This window comes from Pleurodeles waltl, chromosome 3_1 (assembly GCF_031143425.1).
Source record: "Pleurodeles waltl isolate 20211129_DDA chromosome 3_1, aPleWal1.hap1.20221129, whole genome shotgun sequence".
In the NCBI taxonomy this organism is placed as follows: domain Eukaryota; kingdom Metazoa; phylum Chordata; class Amphibia; order Caudata; family Salamandridae; genus Pleurodeles; species Pleurodeles waltl.
Genome location: NC_090440.1, coordinates 1,733,961,730 through 1,733,984,188, shown reverse-complemented (window position 1 = coordinate 1,733,984,188; position 22,459 = coordinate 1,733,961,730). Strand labels below are relative to the sequence as shown.

Genomic DNA, 22,459 nt, shown 5'->3' with positions numbered 1-22,459 from the left:
AATAGTGCAAGAAACAGACACTGGTGCATGACAATACACCAACAACTGGGCCACACTTTCTCACACATGGCCAACTGGGGTTTTCTGCTCCAACAAAACTGCTTAGTCAAATCCAATAGTTATTTAGTCTAAGCACAATTGAGTTCAAGCTCTGGAATATTCATTGAGAACATGCATTGATCAGAAGCTTGCTCTTGTTTACAAAGAGCCGTCCAAGGCTCCCATAATGACAACACCATCAACAGAATTCAAAACTTAGCTACAGTTGCGAAATAGCTGTCAGAAGCAGGAGCCAAGGAACATAAAAGTTGCTACTGATTTCAGTCCTGTGAATTTCGTGCCCGCGTTATTCACCAGGAAAGCACTAGCAGCTGGAGGCTTAAAAATGCTGAAAACAACTCATTTGCTTATAGCCACATCAAGTGACTGGTTAAAGACTGAAATGAAGTGTTGATGGCATGTTCAGAAGCTCTCCTAGAAATGGTATAGCAATCCCAGTAGCCTAATCATCAAAGGCCACTCAGCATATACAAGCAGCTAGTTCTCAATGCGGAACAAGTATAGAGGTATGGTAAAAGCCAGAGAGGGGCTCCTCTGGTCACCTCGTACAACAAAACACCTATAAACCCCACCTGTTTTTAAAGCAATGTTAACTTCCTAGAAAACAAATCCTGTATAGGTAGACAAAATCTTCGGTGCCCTCCCCAAAAATCAACAAGAAACATTACAAAATTTCACACAATAAAACAAAATAATGTACAATTTCAGAACACGTAAAAAAGAAACATTTACAACCAAGAGTTTAAACCAACAAAACATATTCAAATATTCAACATGATGCTGAATCTATTAAATTAGCCTTTTTTTCGTACTCTAGTTTTGAAGGTCAAAACTTCACAAAGGTAACCAGCCATAAGGAATAATACGTCTTGCTCAGAGATCCAAAATGTTCACTCTTTTTGTTTTTCCTCTTAAATATAAAACTACATGTGAATACAAAAATATGTAAACAAATTATACAACCAATCAACAAAGCAGGAAACTTATTATCTCCTCTCTCTCCGATCTCTCACTCTCTCAATATATATATATATATGTATATATACATCCATTTTATATATATATATGTATTTATATTTTTATTTAATTATATATATTCTTTTTATTTCAAGTTTCCCAATGTTTATAAACTCTGTAATTCACAGGTATGATGCTACTTGTGTAAATATGGTGTATCTCATTCCCTTAATAGATTATTTAACAAACTAACAGGTAACTGTGAATTATGGTCCCATATGTAATGCAACATGAACAAATGTGCTCACAAACAAATCGCTCACAAAAAATTGCTCAGCAATTGGTGTTTACGACATATCAATGGACCATAATTTAGGGTTACTAAACTTTCCATAGTTGCATGTGTGTGTATGTGTTAAAAAAATCACACACACAGGCACACCTATAAATATGTGGACGCTCTGGGTGTTGTGGTCTTGTTTGATTCATTTGAACTAAGTAGACTAACACACTTGAAATAAATGATTTGTAGACAAGTTTAAGACCGGAGACAATGTCTGTAATAACCTAGAGTGAGGTGGTCACCACACAGCACAACATATATATATATATATATATATACATATATATATATATATATATATAAACAAATCACAGTTTGTCAGATTAACAAAATGTTGTGCTCTGTAATATAATGTATAACAAGGACATCTGTATATTATTGATGTCTATTCAATGAGTGAACAGCAATACTATACAGAACTCTTGCAGGTTTTGCAATTGCAACATCATGCAATTTTGCTAATCTGTAACATTTTTGGTGTAGATATTTATATGCTCACAATCAAACGTATGCACAGATAAGCAGACACAATGCGAGTGAAGACAATATTGAATATCAAATGTTAAAGTGCATTAAGCACTGCTCCTTGACAGAGGAACTTGAAGGAATGTTTGGTCAGGATTGTTGTGCCACAGCATTATTATATCTTCAAGCGCATGAGGAAACATAGGTGAAAAATGGGAGCCCTTGCTTTCACTGAGTTTACATGGGGACCTGCCCCTCACCCAGCTATCTTTAGTCTTAATAAGTGCATTGAAAGCAGGCCCTACCGATAAAAGCAGATAAGCCTTATGAGTGACTTACATCAACCCATACCTATCAGCCTTTCACAGGACCTACCCTGTTTAGAAATCACCCAAATTTCCATGAAGGCGAGCTTGCTTCTTTCTAGATTGGTGTGTACCTAACATGCATTTCCCTTTTCAAACACCAAACCCACAAGTTAAGTGCATAAGACACCTTCTATGTAGGTGATTTGCAACAAGCGGAGTGTGTCTCTTTGTAAGAGAGCAGGCAGGGTGGCACTCATGTCACACCTGCCGCATTGTACCGCTCCACCCTACTGACAGCAAGAGCATTGTGCACCAGCAGGGCAGTTCACCAATGACAACACAGCGACGTGGGTGTGAGAAGTTGAACTTCAAAGCACACCCTTCATATGGATGATTAAAAGAGGACACGACAAGGCAGATGGGGCTGCAAAGATAGGTCAGTGGGTTAGCGTGACCACAATGCAGATAACAGTGTGTAATATGCACATCAGCTGTTTGGAGCCCAGTAGGTCTATTTGATCTTTTATCATTCAAAGACACATCTGATGAGTACCATCTTATGGAGTAACAGTAATGCCCATGAGACTTGGGTGATAAAGTGCTGTTAGAGCATATATTTACACTGAAGGAACATGAGTGGATCCCAGTGAGATCACAAAGGGCTTCGAGAAAAAACAAACAGCTCAGTGTCACTGATCTTCCTGCCAGAGCAAACTGCTGCCACATTCTTTTCACTCTCTTACCCCTTTCTTGACGGATGCCCAGGCAATTGTTACAATTACCCATGGAGGTTACATCCTCGAATGGGCAAGTCTTCCTCCAAAATGGGGCTGTTGTGTGGTGTTTTCAGCAGTCTAGAAATGGTTCCACTTCTATGAGACACAGAAATCTTCCACTGTTTTGTGGTAAAAGTACTTTACTGTGAAGTCAGCTTCTGGAACTAAGCAGTTGTGGTTGCGTTATACACAGCTCTTTCTGAAAATATCTGTTTCTGCATATATTTCCCATCTTTGGAGTCATTTTCATCAAATTTTATGTACTTTTGTTTGCATGGGTCTTTTTCCTCTTTTTGCTTTTTCATTTATAATTTTTCAGGTCTATTTTTCTATTTGTTCTTGATGTGTTTTTCTCACTGTTTCGCCTTAAACTAACCGCTGTCCCTTTATTTAATAAAGCATTTGTCTTTTCAAGTCCTTAGATTCATGTCCTGAACATATTGCACGTAAGGGCCATGTATGTAGCGATATGAGCAGCTAATAAACAACTATCCCAGGACTCGTTCCTTTGCCCTAAGATGATAACTACACACAGCCATCCCAATAGCACAGGAGAGAATGACATAAATAACCTTGTCCAGTTGTCCTGTTTTCAGATCCACAAGACTTACTGCAATCCCAGGATTTTCTACAGTGACAATAAAGCTGCCTATCAGGACACTGAGTCTACCACATTTTAGGTCTGGCCTCACAGCTGGCACGTTTTCCCCAAATATTATTGGAGTGTTTAACACATACAAAACCCAGTCTTATGATATTTAAGGTAAAATTCTAACCAGTCTTATGCCCCAATAGGCTGCAAAATAAGGGATTGCATAAACATTGAGTGCCTTCCATGTTGCTATCAATGACATTGAGGGAGGAGTATCTTAGATTCAAGTATGGGCACTCACTCTCTCCTACTCTCTTCCCCCCATGTGTATCTATACATTTATATCTCTTTTTCTTTTTTGTAAGTCCTTCTATAAACCAGGGCAAAGGTATCAAGGAAAAGATAATACAAAATCATAGTAATATAACAATTTTTCAAGTTAGCACTAATGATAGCCCCTCACACCAGAGATATACACAAAATCTGTAAATGTCTGAGGAAAAAAAAGGGATTTTAAGTGCAGTACTTCTTCATGTCCAGTTTAACTTCATGACCGCTACCAACCACAGGGCTGGTTCTAGTGGAATGTGTGCTCGCCTCTGACAATGTGAGATGAGAATTCGTAGCGGTCATGACTCCTGTAGCCGCAGATGTTGCATTCTAGTGGATCTCGGTAGCCATGACAACCCATGTGGATTGTGTACATGACATGGTCCAAAAAAAGAACACGACAATGCTCACACTTAAAGGCCCTGACTTGGTCACCTTCACTGTTAAAGACCTTGTAAATGTCTTTTGAAAAGTCTGCAGAGTTCTTGCCAGAATTCAGAACCTTGCCGTCCTCCTTCATGTAAGCTGGACTCCGCTTCCTCTTGTTAGTGAAGGCAGAGATTCCTTGGTAGGACTGCCGGTCTTCACGGCTGCTCTCTGAATCTGTGGTATCCAGGCAGCTGTTCCCAGGTGAAGTCTCCCTCTCTTGGGCATGACTCTTTGGTCGGATGAGGGAGATGGGGCCATCTATGTTGTTGTCATTGCTGTCAGATGTTTCCCTGCTGGTGGGCCTTTCTATTCGGCTGGCGTGGTAGGCCGGATTGTATGCTGAACTAATGACCGGTGCTACCTCTGCAATTGTGCTGCTTGTATGTTGCTGCATCAGTGGGCGAAGTGCCTCAGCCCCAAGGTAGGTAATGGCATTGTTGATGGCTTGGTCCATCATGTGAGACTGCATCATCTCTGCTTCCTTCTCGAAGGGCAGGTTAACATCATAGTGTAGCTCGGGGTAGCCAAACCTTATTAGTTTCTCACCTGAGAATCAAAAGAATGCAGACATAAGGGATGGATGGCACACACAAGAACAATTAAATGCAATTAAAACTCTAGTCAAAGACAACTAACCATTGCTAAGACATAATTACAGTTTTCATATTATTTCTGCTTGCTCTACCAGCAAGTGAATTATTCCCGTGCTTTCACCAAGTACACCTTATCTCATTTGTTCATTCATTAGGTACCGCCATTCTGAAGCAGGCAACACTGTACATGTTTAAGTTGGGTTATTTTATGTGTGACACATTTAAATAAATAATGCAGAGACTGATGATGGTCACCTCCTTCCTCACCACCAGACCCTGAGAGTCCGCCTTCCACCTTTCCACTCCACCGCTACCAAGATTATCTGCGGAGTCCCCCAAGGGTCCTCCATCAGCCCCACACTCTTCAACATCTACATGATCCCCCTAGCCAACATCCTACGATCATACAGAATCACTATCCTCTCCTATGCAGATGACACCCAACTCATCCTCTCCCTCACCTGCAACCCCACCACCGCCAAAAACAACCTACACGCTGCTCTCCTCGACACCGCCAACTGGATGACAACTAACCACCTCAAGCTTAACTCCAACAAAACCGAGATCATCATCTTCGGCCCCAACAAAACCACATGGGACGACTCCTGGTGGCCCACCGCCCTAGGCCCCGCACCCACCCCTGCAAACCACGCACGCAACCTGCGCATCATCCTGGACCCCTCCCTCTCCATGACACAGCAAATCAATGCTCTAAACTCCTCCTGCTCCCACACACTCTGCGCTCTAAAAAAATCCTTCAAATGGATTCCCCCAGAGACCAGGAAGACAGTCATCCATGCACTCATCAGCAGCAGACTAGACTACGGTAACGCCCTCTATGCCGGCACCACACTCAAACTCAAACACAAACTCCAGAGAATCCAGAACACAGCTGCATGCCTCGTCCTAGGCCTCCCCCGCCATGAACGAATCTCACCACACCTCAAATCCCTTCACTGGCTCTCCATAGACAAGAGAATCACATTCAAGATCCTCATCCACGCACACAAATCCCTCCACAACACCGGCCCAACCTTACCTCAACGAAAGAGTGAACTTCCACACTCGCACACGCAACTTCCGATCAGCCGACCTCGCCCTAGCCACAGTCCCCCGCATCCAACGCACCACCACAGGAGGCAGGTCCTTCTCCTACCTCACCCCCAATACCTGGAACTCCCTCCCCACCAACCTTCGCAAAACCAAAGACCTCTTGCTCTTCAGAAAGAACCTCAAGACATGGTTGTTCGAACATTGACCCTCCCTGCCCCCCTCTTGACCCCTCCAGCACTTTGAGACCTTCACGGGTGAGTAGCACACTCTATAATTTTTTTGGGATTGATTGATTGATCTACAGAATCAGAAGCCAGTGATCTAGTGTCCCAGCTCCTCAACGGCAGTACATATGTTCTTGAACATGTTATTCTTTTCCAAGCTTGCGACATAGCAAATGAGTTATCCCGCAGATACCATACTCTTCCCAGACACATTGTTGCTTCCTGCACAATGCACCTCCTTACCACAGACCACACCCTTGAGAACAGTCTGAGCCTTTTGTACACAAGTACAACCGTCTTGCACAGACCATGCACCAATGTGACATACTGAACCTGCCTTCTACCTAAGTGGCTTCTACTGTTGTAAGGTTATCCTCACATCTAACTACACAACAAACCATGCATTTTATCCATAGCCCTAACCCCTTTGCATCATACTCCGACCCCTTCACACAGCCCAAATTGCCTTCCAAAGACTATTAACTGTTTCAGTACACCAAGCGTCCTCTCAACAGACTACACTCGACTCCAAAGATCACAAACTCTCCTGGCACGCCTTGTCATCCTCTTTTAGTACCTGTAAGTAGAAAGGCCTAAGCCCACGTTCCATGAATCTTAACCAGTTTTAACAGACTATGCCAAGTGAACACTTCCACTTCCAAAAATTACATCGCTCCTTCCTAAAGGTGGAGCCACATCCTCAAACCACAGCTGTCCTCCGTAGCACATGCTACAACTTACATAACACTTTGCTCTCATTTTATTTAATTCTATCAAATATCACTAACAAACTGTGCATATGTCCCTTTATTTTTACCGGTGATTGCACTTCTTGTCATAATAGAAAGAAAAAAAAACTCTCGAGTTTAGTATGGGCCTTTCAGCGAGAGTATTTATCTCAGCCAAGCATAATCGGGAAATACATGCTTGCTGAAAACACTAATTTGTGAACAAAGCTAAGTTAAGATCAAGCACCAAATAAAAGGCATGCCCTAGTTTAAGCAAACCCACACCGGCCTACAGTCATCAGATATGCCCAAGACCCAATGTGAGCACAGTAGAAAACTGAGTGCAGGGGTGCGCCCATGTGATGTTCTTCCGTTGGTGCAGAGAACTGTTATCTCCTGGGTATGGGGGATGTAGGTTTCGGTCTTTCACTAACCAGCAAAAAATGTAATCTTCTTTCCATCCCAATAACTTTCGTTGTCTAATTTAAAGAGGGGGATTTATTTTAGCCCCTGCACCTGAAGTGTGTTTTTTCACTCAGAATAAATTAAATGGACCCTTTACTTAGCTTGTATGCTTTGCAGTAAAGAATGAGTCCAAATAAAAAAGACATGAATATTATAATGAAATGCATGGGGTGTTTTGTATTCAAATTTTTAAATGGCACAGTCTAATTCGCTAAAAGACGTACATTTTAGGGTGGCGTTGTCGTTATCTAACTCTCAAATATGCCAGTGCAGCAAACAATATTATTTACGATGGCTCTGGTCGTAGTAGGAATTACATATATGGTTACTTTTAAAAGGCCTTTACTTGGGCTGTTTGTTGGTAGGCTCATGGAGTCGTTGTTTATGTGGTGCATTGTGTATCAAGGCTGCTGGAACATATGCTAGTTCATTGTCATTTACATAATATTTGGGCCTGGTTGCTGTTCAAGAGTATATTGCCTTTGGTTTCCTACTGCTGCTACATTGAATACCAATTATTTTAACATATCTTGGCCTTAATATGTTAGTTCAATGTCGTGTGATACTGAATTGCTAAAGGGCCCCTGACGTCTCCTACACGCTACATTGTGTACCACATTGATAAGCATTTCAGACTGTGTGGTTTCTAATCTCTGTTGCTGGAAGCCTGGATAATGTATGGCTGTTGTTGAATAAAGGTATTCTAGTGCCATTCGTTCTAGATTGTATTGTGTCTTGTGATATTGGTTTTAGTCTTGCTGGTGGCTGAAGGTTGCAAGTTGCAGGTTGCATGCTGTTTCATCATCAGTTGTATGATTCGATTTGCTTTCTATGGACGGATTTGTTGTGAGTTTGCAGGGGTTATGTTGGCTATTGTTTGCAAATTGAATGTCTGACACGAGACTGACTGCCCTACCTCACCCTGGCCTTTCAGAGGCATTAGTTTACAAACTAATTTCCCACTACCACCACAGACGAGTCTGATTCTGGAATTACTTGTTTTTACATCACTAGGGAAGCTTTAACTTAGAACGTTCAGGTCCTATCATAATAAGAACGTTTTGAGACCTGGTTGTAACAACAAATGCTCATAGCAAATTATCATTATCAAGGAAAAGATGACAATTGCTTACCCACAAACTTCTGTGGGGTGGAGCTTTTACGCTTTCCCATGTTGCTTGTGAATCTCTCTATGACCGCCGGTCTCTCAAAAGGCACCAGGGCTATACTGCTGTCCATCATGGTCTCTTCCTTGCACTCGTCCATGGAAGGCCCTACATAGAACCAAAACGACACGTCAAACCAAGCTGGCTACGCTTTGAGCAAATATAAAAATGTCTAATTATTCATGAACAAATTTACACGTACACTCTAGTGGTGCACCAGAGCAGACAGCTTTTGGTGGGTGACAAGGGACTCCTTACTCCATGACTTAGACTGCTGAGCCTCACCAAACCCAAAGAACAGGTTCGGACAGCAGCTGGGAAAAGTGTCCCATTCTGCTGACAATGTATTTCAAGCCTGTGATGGTTGAGTTGATCTACATTCTTTGTGGACACAAGAGTATCTGGGATGCCATGTAGCAGCGAGAAAGAGCCAACTGAGCCTAAGAAATGAATCTAGGCCTCATGTCACTCTTAACAATTTTTTCTCGAAAGAGGGAGACGCCAAGCAAGAAAAATAGTGTAAATCATACTTGAAGTCTCCAAATATACAGCTATTATAGTTTCAAAATTCTTAGTGACCAATCCAAATTCCTGAGTGGTGGATCAAAAATTGTGATGGGGTGCTTAATGCTAGCAGCTTCCTTCTACACAAGGCACTTTAAATGCGAGTTACTGGGTTATCACTACAATGAGATTAGTGGTTTGCAATTCTGATCCCATATGTCCAAAAGCTTTTTTGATCTAATACAGAATGAGCCATTATGCCCTCTTGAAGCAACAACAAATGCATCCCAAGTTCCGATTTGATTTAATACCTCCAGCCCAGTCTTGTTATTTTTAATATGACGGCAATCTTGACGCCCTGCTTCTGTGTGTTGCCCTCCCGAGAGGGAGAGTCATGCCACGTTGCCTCCGCTTTATCTTTGTATTTACCCGGTGATGCGTCTTTAAAGAACAATATTATTAAGATGCGTTTATGGCCCTTAATACTCCTCTTACGGCTTCATTGAGCTGTTACTATCACTCCTGCGGAATTCTATTTTTAATTCAAACAGCTAGGCAGCAGGTCACAAAAAGACTGTCCGCAATTTTTCAACTGCTTTACTTTTTTCATAAATGAAAAAGCTCCTCAATGTTTGTTTCATGTGTTTTTGCCGTGATCCGTGAGTGAAAAAAAGCGCCTGCTTCGCTAGTTGACAAAACACTCAAACGCTGTGAGCTCATCCTATGTATGTATGGCTCAGAGATAAAGATTTTCTCACTTGTGTCCCCGCTTCCTAGCGGCAGCAGCTGTCTCGAGAAGCGCGGTAAGAGATCAAGGCGCCATCTCAGTGTTTGGATCAGTCTACCGCGGTGTCACCCCACCTCCTGCTAAACTGCCTTTCTCCGCAAGCTGTGGTAACACCTGGTCGGGCGAGGCAGGGAGGGGTTCGCCGTTACAGCACGTTCGCACTCGGGCGCAGACACGCTGCATTACAAGGCCACAAAATGAGTTTTAAGTTTACCTACTTCTCTCTCCTTTCTTTTCCCTTCTCCCATCGGCCCCTTCTCCTAACGAAGCCGAGATGCTGGGATCCGGAAATATGCTGGCAGGCAAGTGCTTCTAACGAGTACTCGGACAAAGTCACATGCCAGCCAATGATTCCAAAACTGTTTGCTAAAAAAAAAAATCTACTCCCAACAGTCCCTGAGCTGCTGCTGCCAGTAAGATTTGTAACTACTGACTCCTAACTGACAGTTCACTGACACTTTCGGGGGATGCACTGTATACAGCTTTTCTAGTAACATAAACGATTATAACAAAGAACCTTTGCACCCTCCGGAACCTATCTTTCAAGTTCCTGTGGTCCCATATGCGCTTAGCTGCATTGATCTGGCCCTCCGTCGAGTCAGCCCATACTAGTCCAGAATTGTCACACCTAGTGCGGCAGAGGCATGCAGCTATTTCTGGCTCACCAGTGTCCACTCTGCAAGGCAGGCATCTTTACGTCAAAATGCATTCTCTAAATGAATTTAAAATAGTCCCTGTATTTGTTTGTGTGTCTCTCTCAGGGGCAAAGTCCCCAGCCCTGCCTCTGTTTTAATGCTGTTGAGGTATGGGGTTGCCTCAGCCTAGCAGCACAATGTAAATAAACATACAAATAAAATGTACAATGTTTATATTTCCCCACAAGCATATGCATCTCAAACATTAGTGCTTCACTGTCTTCCTCTACATGACAGTTTCAAATTAAATCCATTTGAAAGGTGCTGACTGTATGGCTGGTGGTGGCTGGTAGTGAAAGGATGTGAGGTGCCTGGTTTCTGCTGTACCTTCTGATAGATACAGCAGCGTAATAGACCCCTGTAGCTCCTGCTGTGGGGAGGGGGGAGTGGACACTTCAGGGGGCTCCCATTCCATTCCAGGGGTCCCTCATCACATTTTGCTGGGGAACCCTATCCTTTTGTGTTACGTCACTGGATGGATATTGTCTCAAAGCATCATTGCAACCTGTGACTCCTTGTGTTAAGATGTTTGTTGTGTGGAACGTTTTGAGTGTAACCAGCATCAGCTGCCTGACCATTCACAAGACTCCAGCTTTTCGAGTGCCATTTGTCCTCCACTCACCATTATTGAATGCAAAATGACAAAGCACTCAACATTGCTGGACCACCTGCTTTTCACACGTCATGCTATCTACAACACTGCAACCTATTAAAAAACGTACAGTCACTACTCCTGGCAGTACCCTACAGAGGCCTTTTTCCCATCGCTACCTCGACTTCATTAATTTATATTGCCCCTAATCTTTAAAACATCACTAGCCACATCTTACCAATAAAGACCTCCACCAACAATTTTAATTAACTTTTTTTTAAGTCTCCTGGACATTTTTTATGTAGTTTACTACATTGCATGATGGGAATGTACGCCCTAAAGAACATGGTGTTGTCTGCTTGTGCCTGGGTGTATTGTATCTCTACACATGTTGCTGTAGTGCTGTATAATGGTGTCGGTATTTTTCAATGAACTGCACAGTACTGAGTGCACACTGCAGAATGATACAATGTACTATTGTTATTACTCTATTTATTATATGGGTTATTTATTATTGTTATTGTTATTCTTATTTTTATTATTATCTTTATTTTAACACTTCACTAGTCAAGTCGCATTACAGATCTTCACACAGATCCAATTTCTCAAGGTTTGGCAATAGTTACTGCCTGGACACCACTACAATGTTTACTCATATAAATGTACTTGAAATGGATTTAACTATTCTGCAGTGACTGGATTACAACCGATGTTGTGTGCAAAAGTGCATTCATTTACTTAGGTGTTTCAATCTTAGATGTTTCTTAACAATGTCAGTTATTGGTATTTATGTGGATCTGGAGCATTTTGAACATAAACACAGTACAAAGCCATAATATGGTAGATGTGAACATTGGTCGTTCAGTGGTCATATTAAGTGGCCATGATGCATGGTTGGGGATCCTGAAGCAAGGCCAACGGCAATGTGATACATGTGATTTATTACATAGCTTGCTTATTTGCATCAGGATGCACTGGTGTCTGGTGTCAGTGATCTGGTTGGGGATGGAAATGATTATTAGCTGTGCTGTCCTTCTAACTGGTGGAGGAAGTTATTGAAGGAAGACTTCAACAACGGGAAGCAGTTGATTGGAGTTCAAGGGGCAGCAATGATGATGGAAAAGTGTGAAAAATCTGATTGTGATAGGGATGTAGAGTGTTTTTGGTATGATATCTAACACTGACCATGAAAGAGCAAAGCAGGAAAGGTTTTAAGAAAGGCATGGAGGGTTACCTTAAATAGAGGAGTACTACGCCTCAACAGTGCGCTATGTTTAACAGACACACTTCCAAAGTATCAGTGTGAGAGGTTAGAGAATGTTTTCAAGGCACACAGGAGAATAAACATTATTTAAGACAAATGAGGAGGGTGAGCAAGCAATCCAGTTTACTCATGACTTGGATGCTGATGAGGGACTCAGCTGCCTTAAAAGGGAGGATAGAGCAAGGATCCTGATGACCAATAGTGGGAATATAGCAGCGTCTGCATAATTGTATTAAATATCACAATAAAAAAATTGCTTTGGAGGAGGAGGAAATCTGAACATCAGATTAGTGGTAAAAAAAGTCGCAGGGGCAGAAAATGAGGAGAAATAGCTGATAGCACTTTGAGAGGATTTTAACTTTAGTGAGCTCTCTGGAATGACATCCAATGGCAAACAGCTGTCAGGCAGCCACAGATTATTAGATGGAGGTGAGGAGGGAAGAATGAAAACACAACTTTTCTGTTGTCAGTGCAGTGATGCTAAGAAATACTGAAGAAGAATGTCACCAAGGAGCATGGTGCCCAAGGAGTAAGAAGAGGGCCAAAGATTGAGCCATGAAGGAATCATGAACTTATGGGAATAGACATAGAGAATGAGAAACATCATGGGAGACAGAAAGAGAGAGAGACAGTGTTCCTACTGATATTGGAGAAAAGATAACTCAAGCTCTGTCCCAATAATGCCTAAAGTGTTGAAAGGCCATAGCACTGTAAGGGATTCCACCGCTAAAATGTAAGCCTTTAATAAGCCAGAGAGAATAATATGGCATCTGCCTGACTGGAAGGTTGTTCAGGGTATAATCATACATCATACTGTCAGAAAGACCTGCAAGGCAAGTGGCTGACTCTGACCTACAAGACAAGCAGCTGACTCTTTCACATCCACATCAGCTTCTCAGAAGTGCAGTTGTTACCTGAAGACTTTATGTATCAAAGGCTTCCAGCTTATATAATTAGAAGACTTCAATGAACCAAGCTATTCACTTCTTTTGTATTATAAAGTGCCTCAATTCAGTTTTACTATGCGTGTCATTTTCACTTGTTCCAAATATAGGCAAGCTTTGTTTTCCCAATCCTTTTGTTTTACTCAATGCCCTTTGCAACATCTCATTTCAAGTCATTTTCTATCACTCCATGCACTCTCCCCACTCTGCTAACTCACTACATATTACTATCCCAACCTGTTTGTCTTATCCGCCATGCGAGCAGTCATTCTTGAGGAATTCTGTCTCTTGCTTCACAGTTGCCTGATCCCCAACACTTCTTGCCTTAAAGCTATCAGAAGATACCCCTTTTGCTGATAGTATTCACGTTTTGTCCCCTTCTTCTTTTGGGTACTAGTGCCAAGAACGTCCCATAGAACAGGCATATTCATTCATTCATTTATTCATTCAAATATGTGTGCAATATTCATAGGTTCTTCACCAGTGCCCTGGAGGTAATTTGCAATCTCAGAATGAAGCCTGAAGCTAGCATCTTTATCACATCTTTAGCATTGACCTACCATTTACGTCTCAAAGCAGTGCCCAATGAAAGCTCAGAGTTATAAAGAATGCCCATTAGATCCAAATTGTCTCTATATTGTACAATCAAAAAGTCCATATTGCCCAGAGGTGCATGGTAAACTTATGGCAAAGAGCAAGTATGGGTAGGTGTGAGGAGGGTATTGTGGAAAACAGAGAGTGTCATGATTTTAAATCATGGTGACATATCAGTAATTGGTCTGTTCAATGTTGAGATCATCTAAGAGAGATACGGCTCATTATTAGAGCAATAACTCTAGTCAAGCTGAGAGGTTTCAGTATGCCACAAACACCGGAGAGGATGTTCCCAAATAGGCAACTCATGCCCATGCTTTCAAACAAGATGTGGGGGGAGCATAAGTACATTATGGGAAGGTTGATGTAAGGCAGAAACAGACACAGTGTGGCATGTCTGGAATATGGTGGGGGTAGGGAACATTATTACATAACTGTTAAATGAGTGTAATATGCACATCATGCTGCATTAGAACACAACTTTCTCTAGGAGAAGAACTTCTCTTTCTCCTCTTGTTATTCAGCTTGAGTAGATTTGGCATTCCCAGCACACTTGCTCTTTGTCATTTAGCCACAATACGTAGAGGCAACGTTTGAAAGGTTACCAGCCATCACAAAGAAATAGTGGAATGTTCCATACAAATAGAAGACAGAGTGAAGCTAGAAAGAGAAGTGTGAAGTATAGAAAAGGTGATGGAATGCTTGAGTTAATCTCAGACACTGGTACTTAGGCAGGCTGCACCCCAGTCCATTGTTTAAAGTATGAGCACCTCCACCATGATCTCAACAGCCCCGGTCACCTACCATGGTGTGTCAGGCCCGTCCCAGATGCCTCCATGCCAACGTTCTGCAGGTAGTTGTGACAGCGTTCCTTGTGCTCCTCTAGGGAGCTGCGTTGCTTGTAGCTTCGACCGCAGTAATTGCATTTGTGCGGCTTACCCACTGTAAAGAAAACAGACAACAAGATTAAAGGAGTTGCGTCGGCCAAAATAAATTCACCAAAATCCTACTTGCCACAAGCCCAATGTGGAAATAGGAGCAAGAAATGTAATGACAAAATAGTTGTAAATTGTGCCGCACTCTGTGGAGGTAAGCTGTATGTCATTAAAATATTTATTTTCAGAAGTACCTTAACATTACAACTTAATTGAGAGAAAATTGGAAAACACTACTGAACATAGACTGTTGTTGCATTGAATAATAACCAGTTGTGTGAGAAATGGTGATAACTTAAACTGTTAGAACTGAAAATATGGATGGGTGACATTGGGCCAGATGTACAAACATTAGGATTACCGATTTCCTGTTTGCGATTCTCTCTGAATTACAATTAGGTAATCAGTATGCCTAATGTATGAAACTCATTGAGTTTCATTTAGGAATTACTTGTGGGTCTCAAATCGACCTACTGCATGAATATTAATGTGTTAGGTCACAATTTGTGACACATTAGGAACCACAGCAATCACAGGAATGGTGACCTGCTGAGATCAGCAGAGCACCATGTCTGTGATTGCTTTTTAATAAAGCAATCTTTTTTTTTTTTTTTTTTAATGCAGTCCGTTTTCCCTAAAGGAAATAAAAAGGATGCATTTAAATAGAAAAAAATGAAACCTTGAAGTTTCAGTTTTAAGAGTAGCCAGTGATCGTGAGACCACTGCCTGCTCTTAAAAAAAATATTTATATTCTCAAAGGTGAAGGGGCACCTTGGAAGCACTTTTTGCTTTAGAAATGAATTACCATCAATTTTAAACTGGTGGTAAAGTATTATTGTTTTGCAACCGTATTTTAGTAGCAAAACAGTAATACATACTACATTGATTCGGTATTTGGAAGGGGCGTGTTTAGGGCGCCCCTTTCCAAACACCGAATCGCAAATGCAAAATATAATTTAGTAACAAGTTATAGAATCACATTTTGCATTTTGTACATTTGAATAAGCATTTTTCCAGTCGCAAACTGCCCAATTCTATGAATTGTGCCATTTGCGAACCAGAAAACTGCTTTGTACGTCTGGCCCATTGTGACTCCACCCATAGAATCTAGGTTCCTAGGTTACAGTGACCTCTCACACCTATCGTTTTATGCCACAATGCACAGGTGATTGCCAGTTATCAAGGAACTCTTTCAACTTTTTGTCTCACTCAACTCAGGAGAAGGGTTACAGAATGCAAACCGTATGTTCCATTGTTAGATGATGTCTGATAGAATCCCATTGTAATGGTGCCAAGGGAAATCTGATACATAACCAAATTCAACATCAAATTGTGGCATGCTGTTTGGATCTGTCACCAACAGGAATGACAAGCCTGCCACCCTCAAGAGCAACACAGAGATAGCAACATCAAAATGAGTGGCGCTCTTTCATTCTGCCATGTAAATCTGTTTAAGCAAAACGTATAATTCGAGATTTGTTGAATTTATAAATTTTTCGGTTGTTCAAGTTCGAGGTGGGTCGACTGTTAAATCTGCCTTCCCAAGTATACAGATTTAGAAGTCAAGACACCTTCAACTATTTCAAATGCAACTGTGCATAGAGTAAGGCGCTATATATATAATTAAATTTGAGGTGGCTTAAGTCCCTGGACCAGTCAAGTCTCTACATTTGTCCACAGATGTGATAGTTTCAGGCTCAGAGTTTCTTTTGATAAACATGACTTGGAAGCCATAGGGCACCTATGTTCAAACTGGACTAAGGAAATAAAATAGGTGTCATTTAATGAGCCTGTCATGTAAATGACACTCTCCCAACTTCTACCCACCTTCCAGCTACACTGGTCTGCGACAAGGTCTTCTGACCTCTTCCGTGAGGACCTGTAGCTCTCTGATATCAAAGCAGCAATTCTTCCACTTATAGAGAGAAGCTAGTTCTTTGAATAGGACTGCAGCTATTGCAAGATTGTGTGAACCAGCAACTTATTAGTTCGATTTCACACATGGTGTGCTAGGACAAAGTGAAATCACCCGATGTAAATTTTGGGGTCATTCAACACCTTCATCCTAAATCTTCCTTCCCATCTGCTCATCGTAGAACGAATTGCTAGGAACAGTTCAAATGTTCCAACACAAGGTGAAGTGGACATCATAAGGAACTTGAATCAAAGACCCTCAACTAAGGAAAAGCAAGCATTGTCCAAGCCAATAGCTTTGTCATTGGCTGCCAGCCTTTTGACTTTGTCAATGTTTCTTTTATATTTGTCATGCTTTTTTATAAAACTTTGTTGTCGAGGGAGCTGGGCCCTGGCCAATATACAAAAAGGTTTGCTAAACGCAAAAATATTTTTTGTCTCAAAAAGCACACAGAGCCATATTAGTCTCTTGCACTGAAGGGAACTACTTTGTATGCTGAAGTGTTTCCTGTGAAAGAGCAGAATGGCTTCATTCGGAGTCAAATGAGCCAATGACTGAAGCAGGCTGAACCTTTGCCTTATGCTGTATCCAGTAGTAGGAGGAAGAAAAATGTGAATGACACCACAACAAACTAGTGGATTTAAAGTTTTGGAAGAAAGCTTCAAAAAGCACATTTAACCAAATTGAAAAGACTTTGGCTAGCACCATGCCTAATAACAAGATCACTTTCAGCATAACCTATACAGGCTAAAATCAGTCAGCATGTCATTATGCACTGATTGAGCAGTGCAAAATTACCCTGTATACATTTTGTGCTATGCAATGTAGCCCCTGAATCTTATTTTGGACTGCCCAATATCTCTAGGTTCTGGCAATGGAATCATTTTAGGCAGGATCATTCAAACATGCAAGTGAGCAGCAAACCTTTTTGATTCATAAGTACTGGCCGATGCTTCTGAACCTTCAATGTGGTGTCACGGACAGTACTCACTTTCCCGCAAAGAGTTAACAAAAACCAACACTTAGGGGTCGGACCACAGAACGTGAGAACCCGTTTCATGAATCCAGAGGAACAGGAAAGTCTGGAACGCTGCCGGGGTGACTCATCAACACATCTCGGGATGTTGAGCAGGAGTGGGGTGAAGCAGGTGTCTGGAGGACAATGCAGGTAAAAGTCCTGCTACAACGTGCAACCTGCCCAGCGCTGGCATGTCTAAAACATTGCTCGGTATTTACTTTAGTGATAAAAATACACACACACAAATGGGAAAGTCCAGCTCAGAGCCAAGAACAGCAGGGTTTGTGCCAGAGACATATTGTGTTGAGCTCTTTGTCAGATGTGGGATGGGCAGCTGATGTTGGATCTGGGTGTGAGGGGTAATGCACACACTAAAGGCACCCGTACGGTACAGGTCAGAAAGCGTCAGGGTGAGGAAGGTGCTTGTCTAAGGAGGATCCACTTGGCCTTTCTCCTGATGGACTTTACTCCCCGCCCATGGACTTGAACACCTGCCATGAATCAGTCTCCCACATTGTGTATTTCTTCCTTCTTTTCAAGGGCAGTCCTAACTTAGATGCATTTTTTTGTCTTGCACAGTACTGTTTATGGACATTTGTGGGCTTTTGAGGCAATTCAGTTCAATATTACGTGTGACAGGTATAACATACACCATATAGACTTCACACTGCCAGACAAAGAGACTTGTCTTCAAAACATCCATTATTTAATGGTTGCTCTTTCCTGTCCATCCTCGGTCACATTACAGCTCAATTGATTAAAGGTAGAAATTTCTGAATTATCATGTGGAAACGAATCTACAGCAGTGTGGAATTCTTCATGTGCCATGTGAAAGTGATCCAAAACCATGCCACCGTTCATTACAGACAAAAGCAGAAAGACTAACTGATAACTGTACTACAGAATATCACGACTAGGAATATCTAGGTACACTGTTGTCATGTAAAGAATATGGAGAGAAAAAATACCGAAAAGTAAATGCACATAGAGGCAGCATAGATTTGCTATTCTTAACTCCATATCTATGCACCCTGAAGATATATCTATTGTCAAGGATCATATATGTTACATCAGTAATAGAAAATCTAAACGTAGTTACCTTTTGATATTTTGTTCTTTGACAATGTGTCCACGATATTTGGTACCATCGAGATTTCTACCGCGAAATTCTAGGGGCACACCTTCGTGATCACCCTTCACCACATCAACTGCAACTCACTGTACAGCAACATATTCTATAGCCTTAGAGCCTGCCTTAGAGGGCTTTACCGGTCATTAAAGGGCCTCTCCCTTCGGCTCGGGCCTTTAACAAGGGAGCGTGCCTTTAATGGACGGTAGAGCCCCTACTGTGGGCTCTAAGGCTATTAGAGCATTCTGCCAGTAGAGGGCAGAATGTTCTAATAAATAAAACAAAGTCCTCATTGAGGCCGAGGGGATTAAAATCCCCTTGTGCTCAGTGCGGCCTTTGTTCACAGCTATTGCTGTGAACAAAGAGAACATTGGAATGTTGACGCTGAGGGGTTTTACCAGCCAGTGAAAGCCCAGAGCACTCCATTGTCTGCAATGGAGATCCCAACATTCCAATCTTCTAATATAAGTTACTGCACACTTGTAAGCAAAGCTAGGCATAAAAGCTGTATCGTAAAAGTGGCTGCAATACAAACTGCATACAACACTGGCTAACAAATCCTTACATGCCTCATGAGTGAGGGCACAAATCCCAAGCTACCAAAATATTTTACAACACAGACCGTCATCCATGGTCCTCTTTCTCGAAGACAGCATGGATCAAATAAGCTGCCCCTACTGTGTTTCAGGCCTTGTATTATGGAAAATTCTGCTGGTACATGTCAGACTGTCATTTTTTGCTGCATATGCCATCTATCAGCAGAAATGCACCACCGTGATTTTAAATCTGGCAAACCTTGGTTGCACCTGCATTTTGGACACCTGCTAAACCAGTTAACATAAACCACAATAAAAAACATACCGTCAAATCTTGTGAAGGCGAAATTTTTATTAGGCTAACACATTTTTGATTATTGGCTTTAACGTTTAAATCGTCCATCTCATCCGACAATCATGTAATTCTCCAATGTTTGAAAATGAGCTTACATGTAGGAAAGCCACTAAAAGAGAAAATAATATTTTCTCTTTTTAAATTTCTTAAAAATGCACTTACTTAATTACGATCTAGAATGATTGCCGGGCTGCAAGCCAACTCAAAGCTCCCGGAGGTGATTCAAATTGGCAGGTTGTGTAATGTAAACCCCTTAAATGAATACACACAAAACATAAATAAACAAAACCTACCAGTAGACAAGCTTCGTAACAGTGTCCTACCTTCAAGCCCAAGCTTCCCTATGTTAGTCTAGCAGCCATCGCATCACAACATAAACCCTGTCTTTAGGGAGAATTGTGCCGCTTTGCTGCCCCTAAAAGATGCCTCAAATCAGAAGCAGAAACTATTAAAGGTCTCTTGCTATAATTAGTGTTCTCTATTGTCTCTGGATTGGTCTTGCTTGTGAAGTTAGTCAAGATTTTTTCACGTGTGCCTTAAATCCTTAAATAGTTAATCTGATTTAAAAGGATTAAGTATGGACAAATAGTCATCCTCATGTCTTGTTGCCTTACAGTACATGGTTAAATATTGTGTTCACTCAATGTGAGCAATATTGTGTTTGTATATGGTGGCTGATTGCAGTGCGTGATTTGTTATGTGCTGGGGCTGGAGTGCTCGGCAACTGCAATCATAAAAAATTAACTGATTCATGTTCCATTTATTTTATTCATTACGTTCATGACATAACATACACAGCAGCATAAACGTAGTAGTGTTTGGTTGGATATGACAAAAATATTCTATTCTAAATGGGCACATTTTTGCTGGGGGCCGCACTGCTGTAATTGAGGCTCTTCCATTGGGCTATTCTACAGATAACAGCCAGGCTTACCGACTTTGCTGCTGTCTAGAGACCCTGTTCCGACCTCCAACAGGTTTGCTCCTATTTCAAACCTGGACCAGCTGGATGAAATCTCTGATGTGGCGACCTCTAAAGTCATCTGTAACTTGACGACGTAGCACGGCCCCCCAAGCCTGTAGATGTCAATACGCCTCCTTCGCTTGCCATAGTTAGGCCCTTTCAGGGTACTGGAAATGATGGGTCCCAACCAATGTTGATTGCCTCATGGAATGCTGCGGGGCTGGCAAACAAGCTGGGTAGGCAAGACTGGATCAACTTCATTGACTGCTTTTCGGTCATTTGCCTACAAGAGACCTTGCTTACAGACCCAAACTTCATGGATGGGTAAACTACTTATTTTACACCCTTTGGGCAGGGCCAAGGGGTGCCTTGTTACCTTTATTTCCCTCAGTTTTCCTGCCAAGCTATTGTGGCCAAACTGTAGTTCTGTGCACCACCAGATGCTATTGCTCCAGTGTCAATCAATTAATTTGTTATTGCTAAATCTGTATAACAATGTGTTTGACACTTCTAACATTGACTTTTTGAGCTCACTGTACGAGGATACAGATAATTTAATTAGAAACACTCAAGGGGATTGTTCTGTGATACTACTATGGGACTTTAACATGAGATTCGGTCAATTCCATGCTACTAGCGTCTGTTCCTTGATGGATAATTTAAGGGACACTTTTACCCACTGTGTTCATTGTCCTCAAGGAGTCGCACTGAAATTTCTGTTGACTAAATGTAATCTATTTTTTTCTTTTGACTCCTGAAGTACAGAACCAGTTACTATGCCTACTTATGAGAACCTGAGTCACATTGACTTTATTCTTTCCTCATAGCCATAACAGGATTGGACGCTGGATTACCGCCTTGCTGAGTCTCCACTGAGTGATTATAGACTGCTGGCTCTCTCACTGTATGCCTCGATTTTTGCTGGCAAAGCTGTCATGAGTTATTCCATCCCCTTTACATTCTAGGAACCGTGGGGTGATTAAGAGCTGGGACAAGATTGCTAAAACTATCTTTCTCACTCAGCTTGTGGCTTCTTTGCTTCTGGATTTTTTAAAATGTCTAGCTGATGATTTTTAGCAGGGAAATGGTGATGAGGTCCCAGAGAGTTTCAACAAAATTTGCAGTACTGCCCATGGACTGCTTCAGCTCACAGTTAAGCAAGGCAGCAAACCGCCCAGTAAACTAAAGCACATAGCCAGTTGCTTGCTCCCTAAAGAGGACACCAAGAGAGCAGGAAGTGGTTAGAAGCTGTAGATCCATTTATAAGAGCACCCTCAAGGCTCAGAAGGTTGCCATTAGAGAAGAAGCCTTCTTTTCGTTAATACAAGCAGGTGAGCTAAGGAACATGAAGGCATTCTGTGCAGTTGTTAACTGTAACTTCTTTGATAAATCCAATGGCTCCATTATTGATACTGTGATCCCTCCTGACCTTTGGGTCACTCACTTCACAAAGCTTTAAGAGGGCCCTGCCATAGAGAGCTCAGACCATTTCATCAACAAACAGGCTGGGCTAACCTTGGGGTCCCTTGTATATCCTCTGTTACCTATAGCACCTTTGGCTGCTCCTGAGCTAGAACTGAGAGCGGTACTCATGGCGATAGCCAGCTGCCCGGCCAGGCGTGCTCGAGGCCCAGAGGGGATACCCTCAGACATGTTCAAGGCCAATACCTCATTGCGGGCTCCGCTCTTAACCAATGTCCTTAATCTAGCCCTAGCAACTGGCCTGCCCAAAAGTTGG

The 22,459-nt window shown here is 41.9% G+C and overlaps 1 protein-coding gene across 13 annotated transcripts in view; it reads right to left on the bottom strand.

Annotated features, from left to right (window-relative positions):
• Positions 1 to 3,225: 3,225 nt before the first annotated feature.
• Positions 3,226 to 22,459, bottom strand: part of IKZF2 (IKAROS family zinc finger 2) — a 165,080-nt gene continuing 145,846 nt past the window's right edge. For 7 of the 13 annotated variants that reach the window (XM_069225640.1, XM_069225642.1, XM_069225638.1 and 4 more), the window contains 3 exons: positions 14,674 to 14,811; positions 8,457 to 8,597; positions 3,232 to 4,806 (listed from right to left, as the gene is read on the bottom strand). In XM_069225640.1, the coding sequence (XP_069081741.1) occupies positions 4,079 to 4,806; positions 8,457 to 8,597; positions 14,674 to 14,811 (1,007 nt within the window). In that variant the 3' untranslated portion in view covers positions 3,232 to 4,078. Of the gene's footprint in view, positions 4,807 to 8,456; positions 8,598 to 14,673; positions 14,812 to 22,459 lie in introns of all 13 variants that reach the window. The other 6 variants (XM_069225647.1, XM_069225650.1, XM_069225646.1 and 3 more) reach the window with 3 other exon arrangements.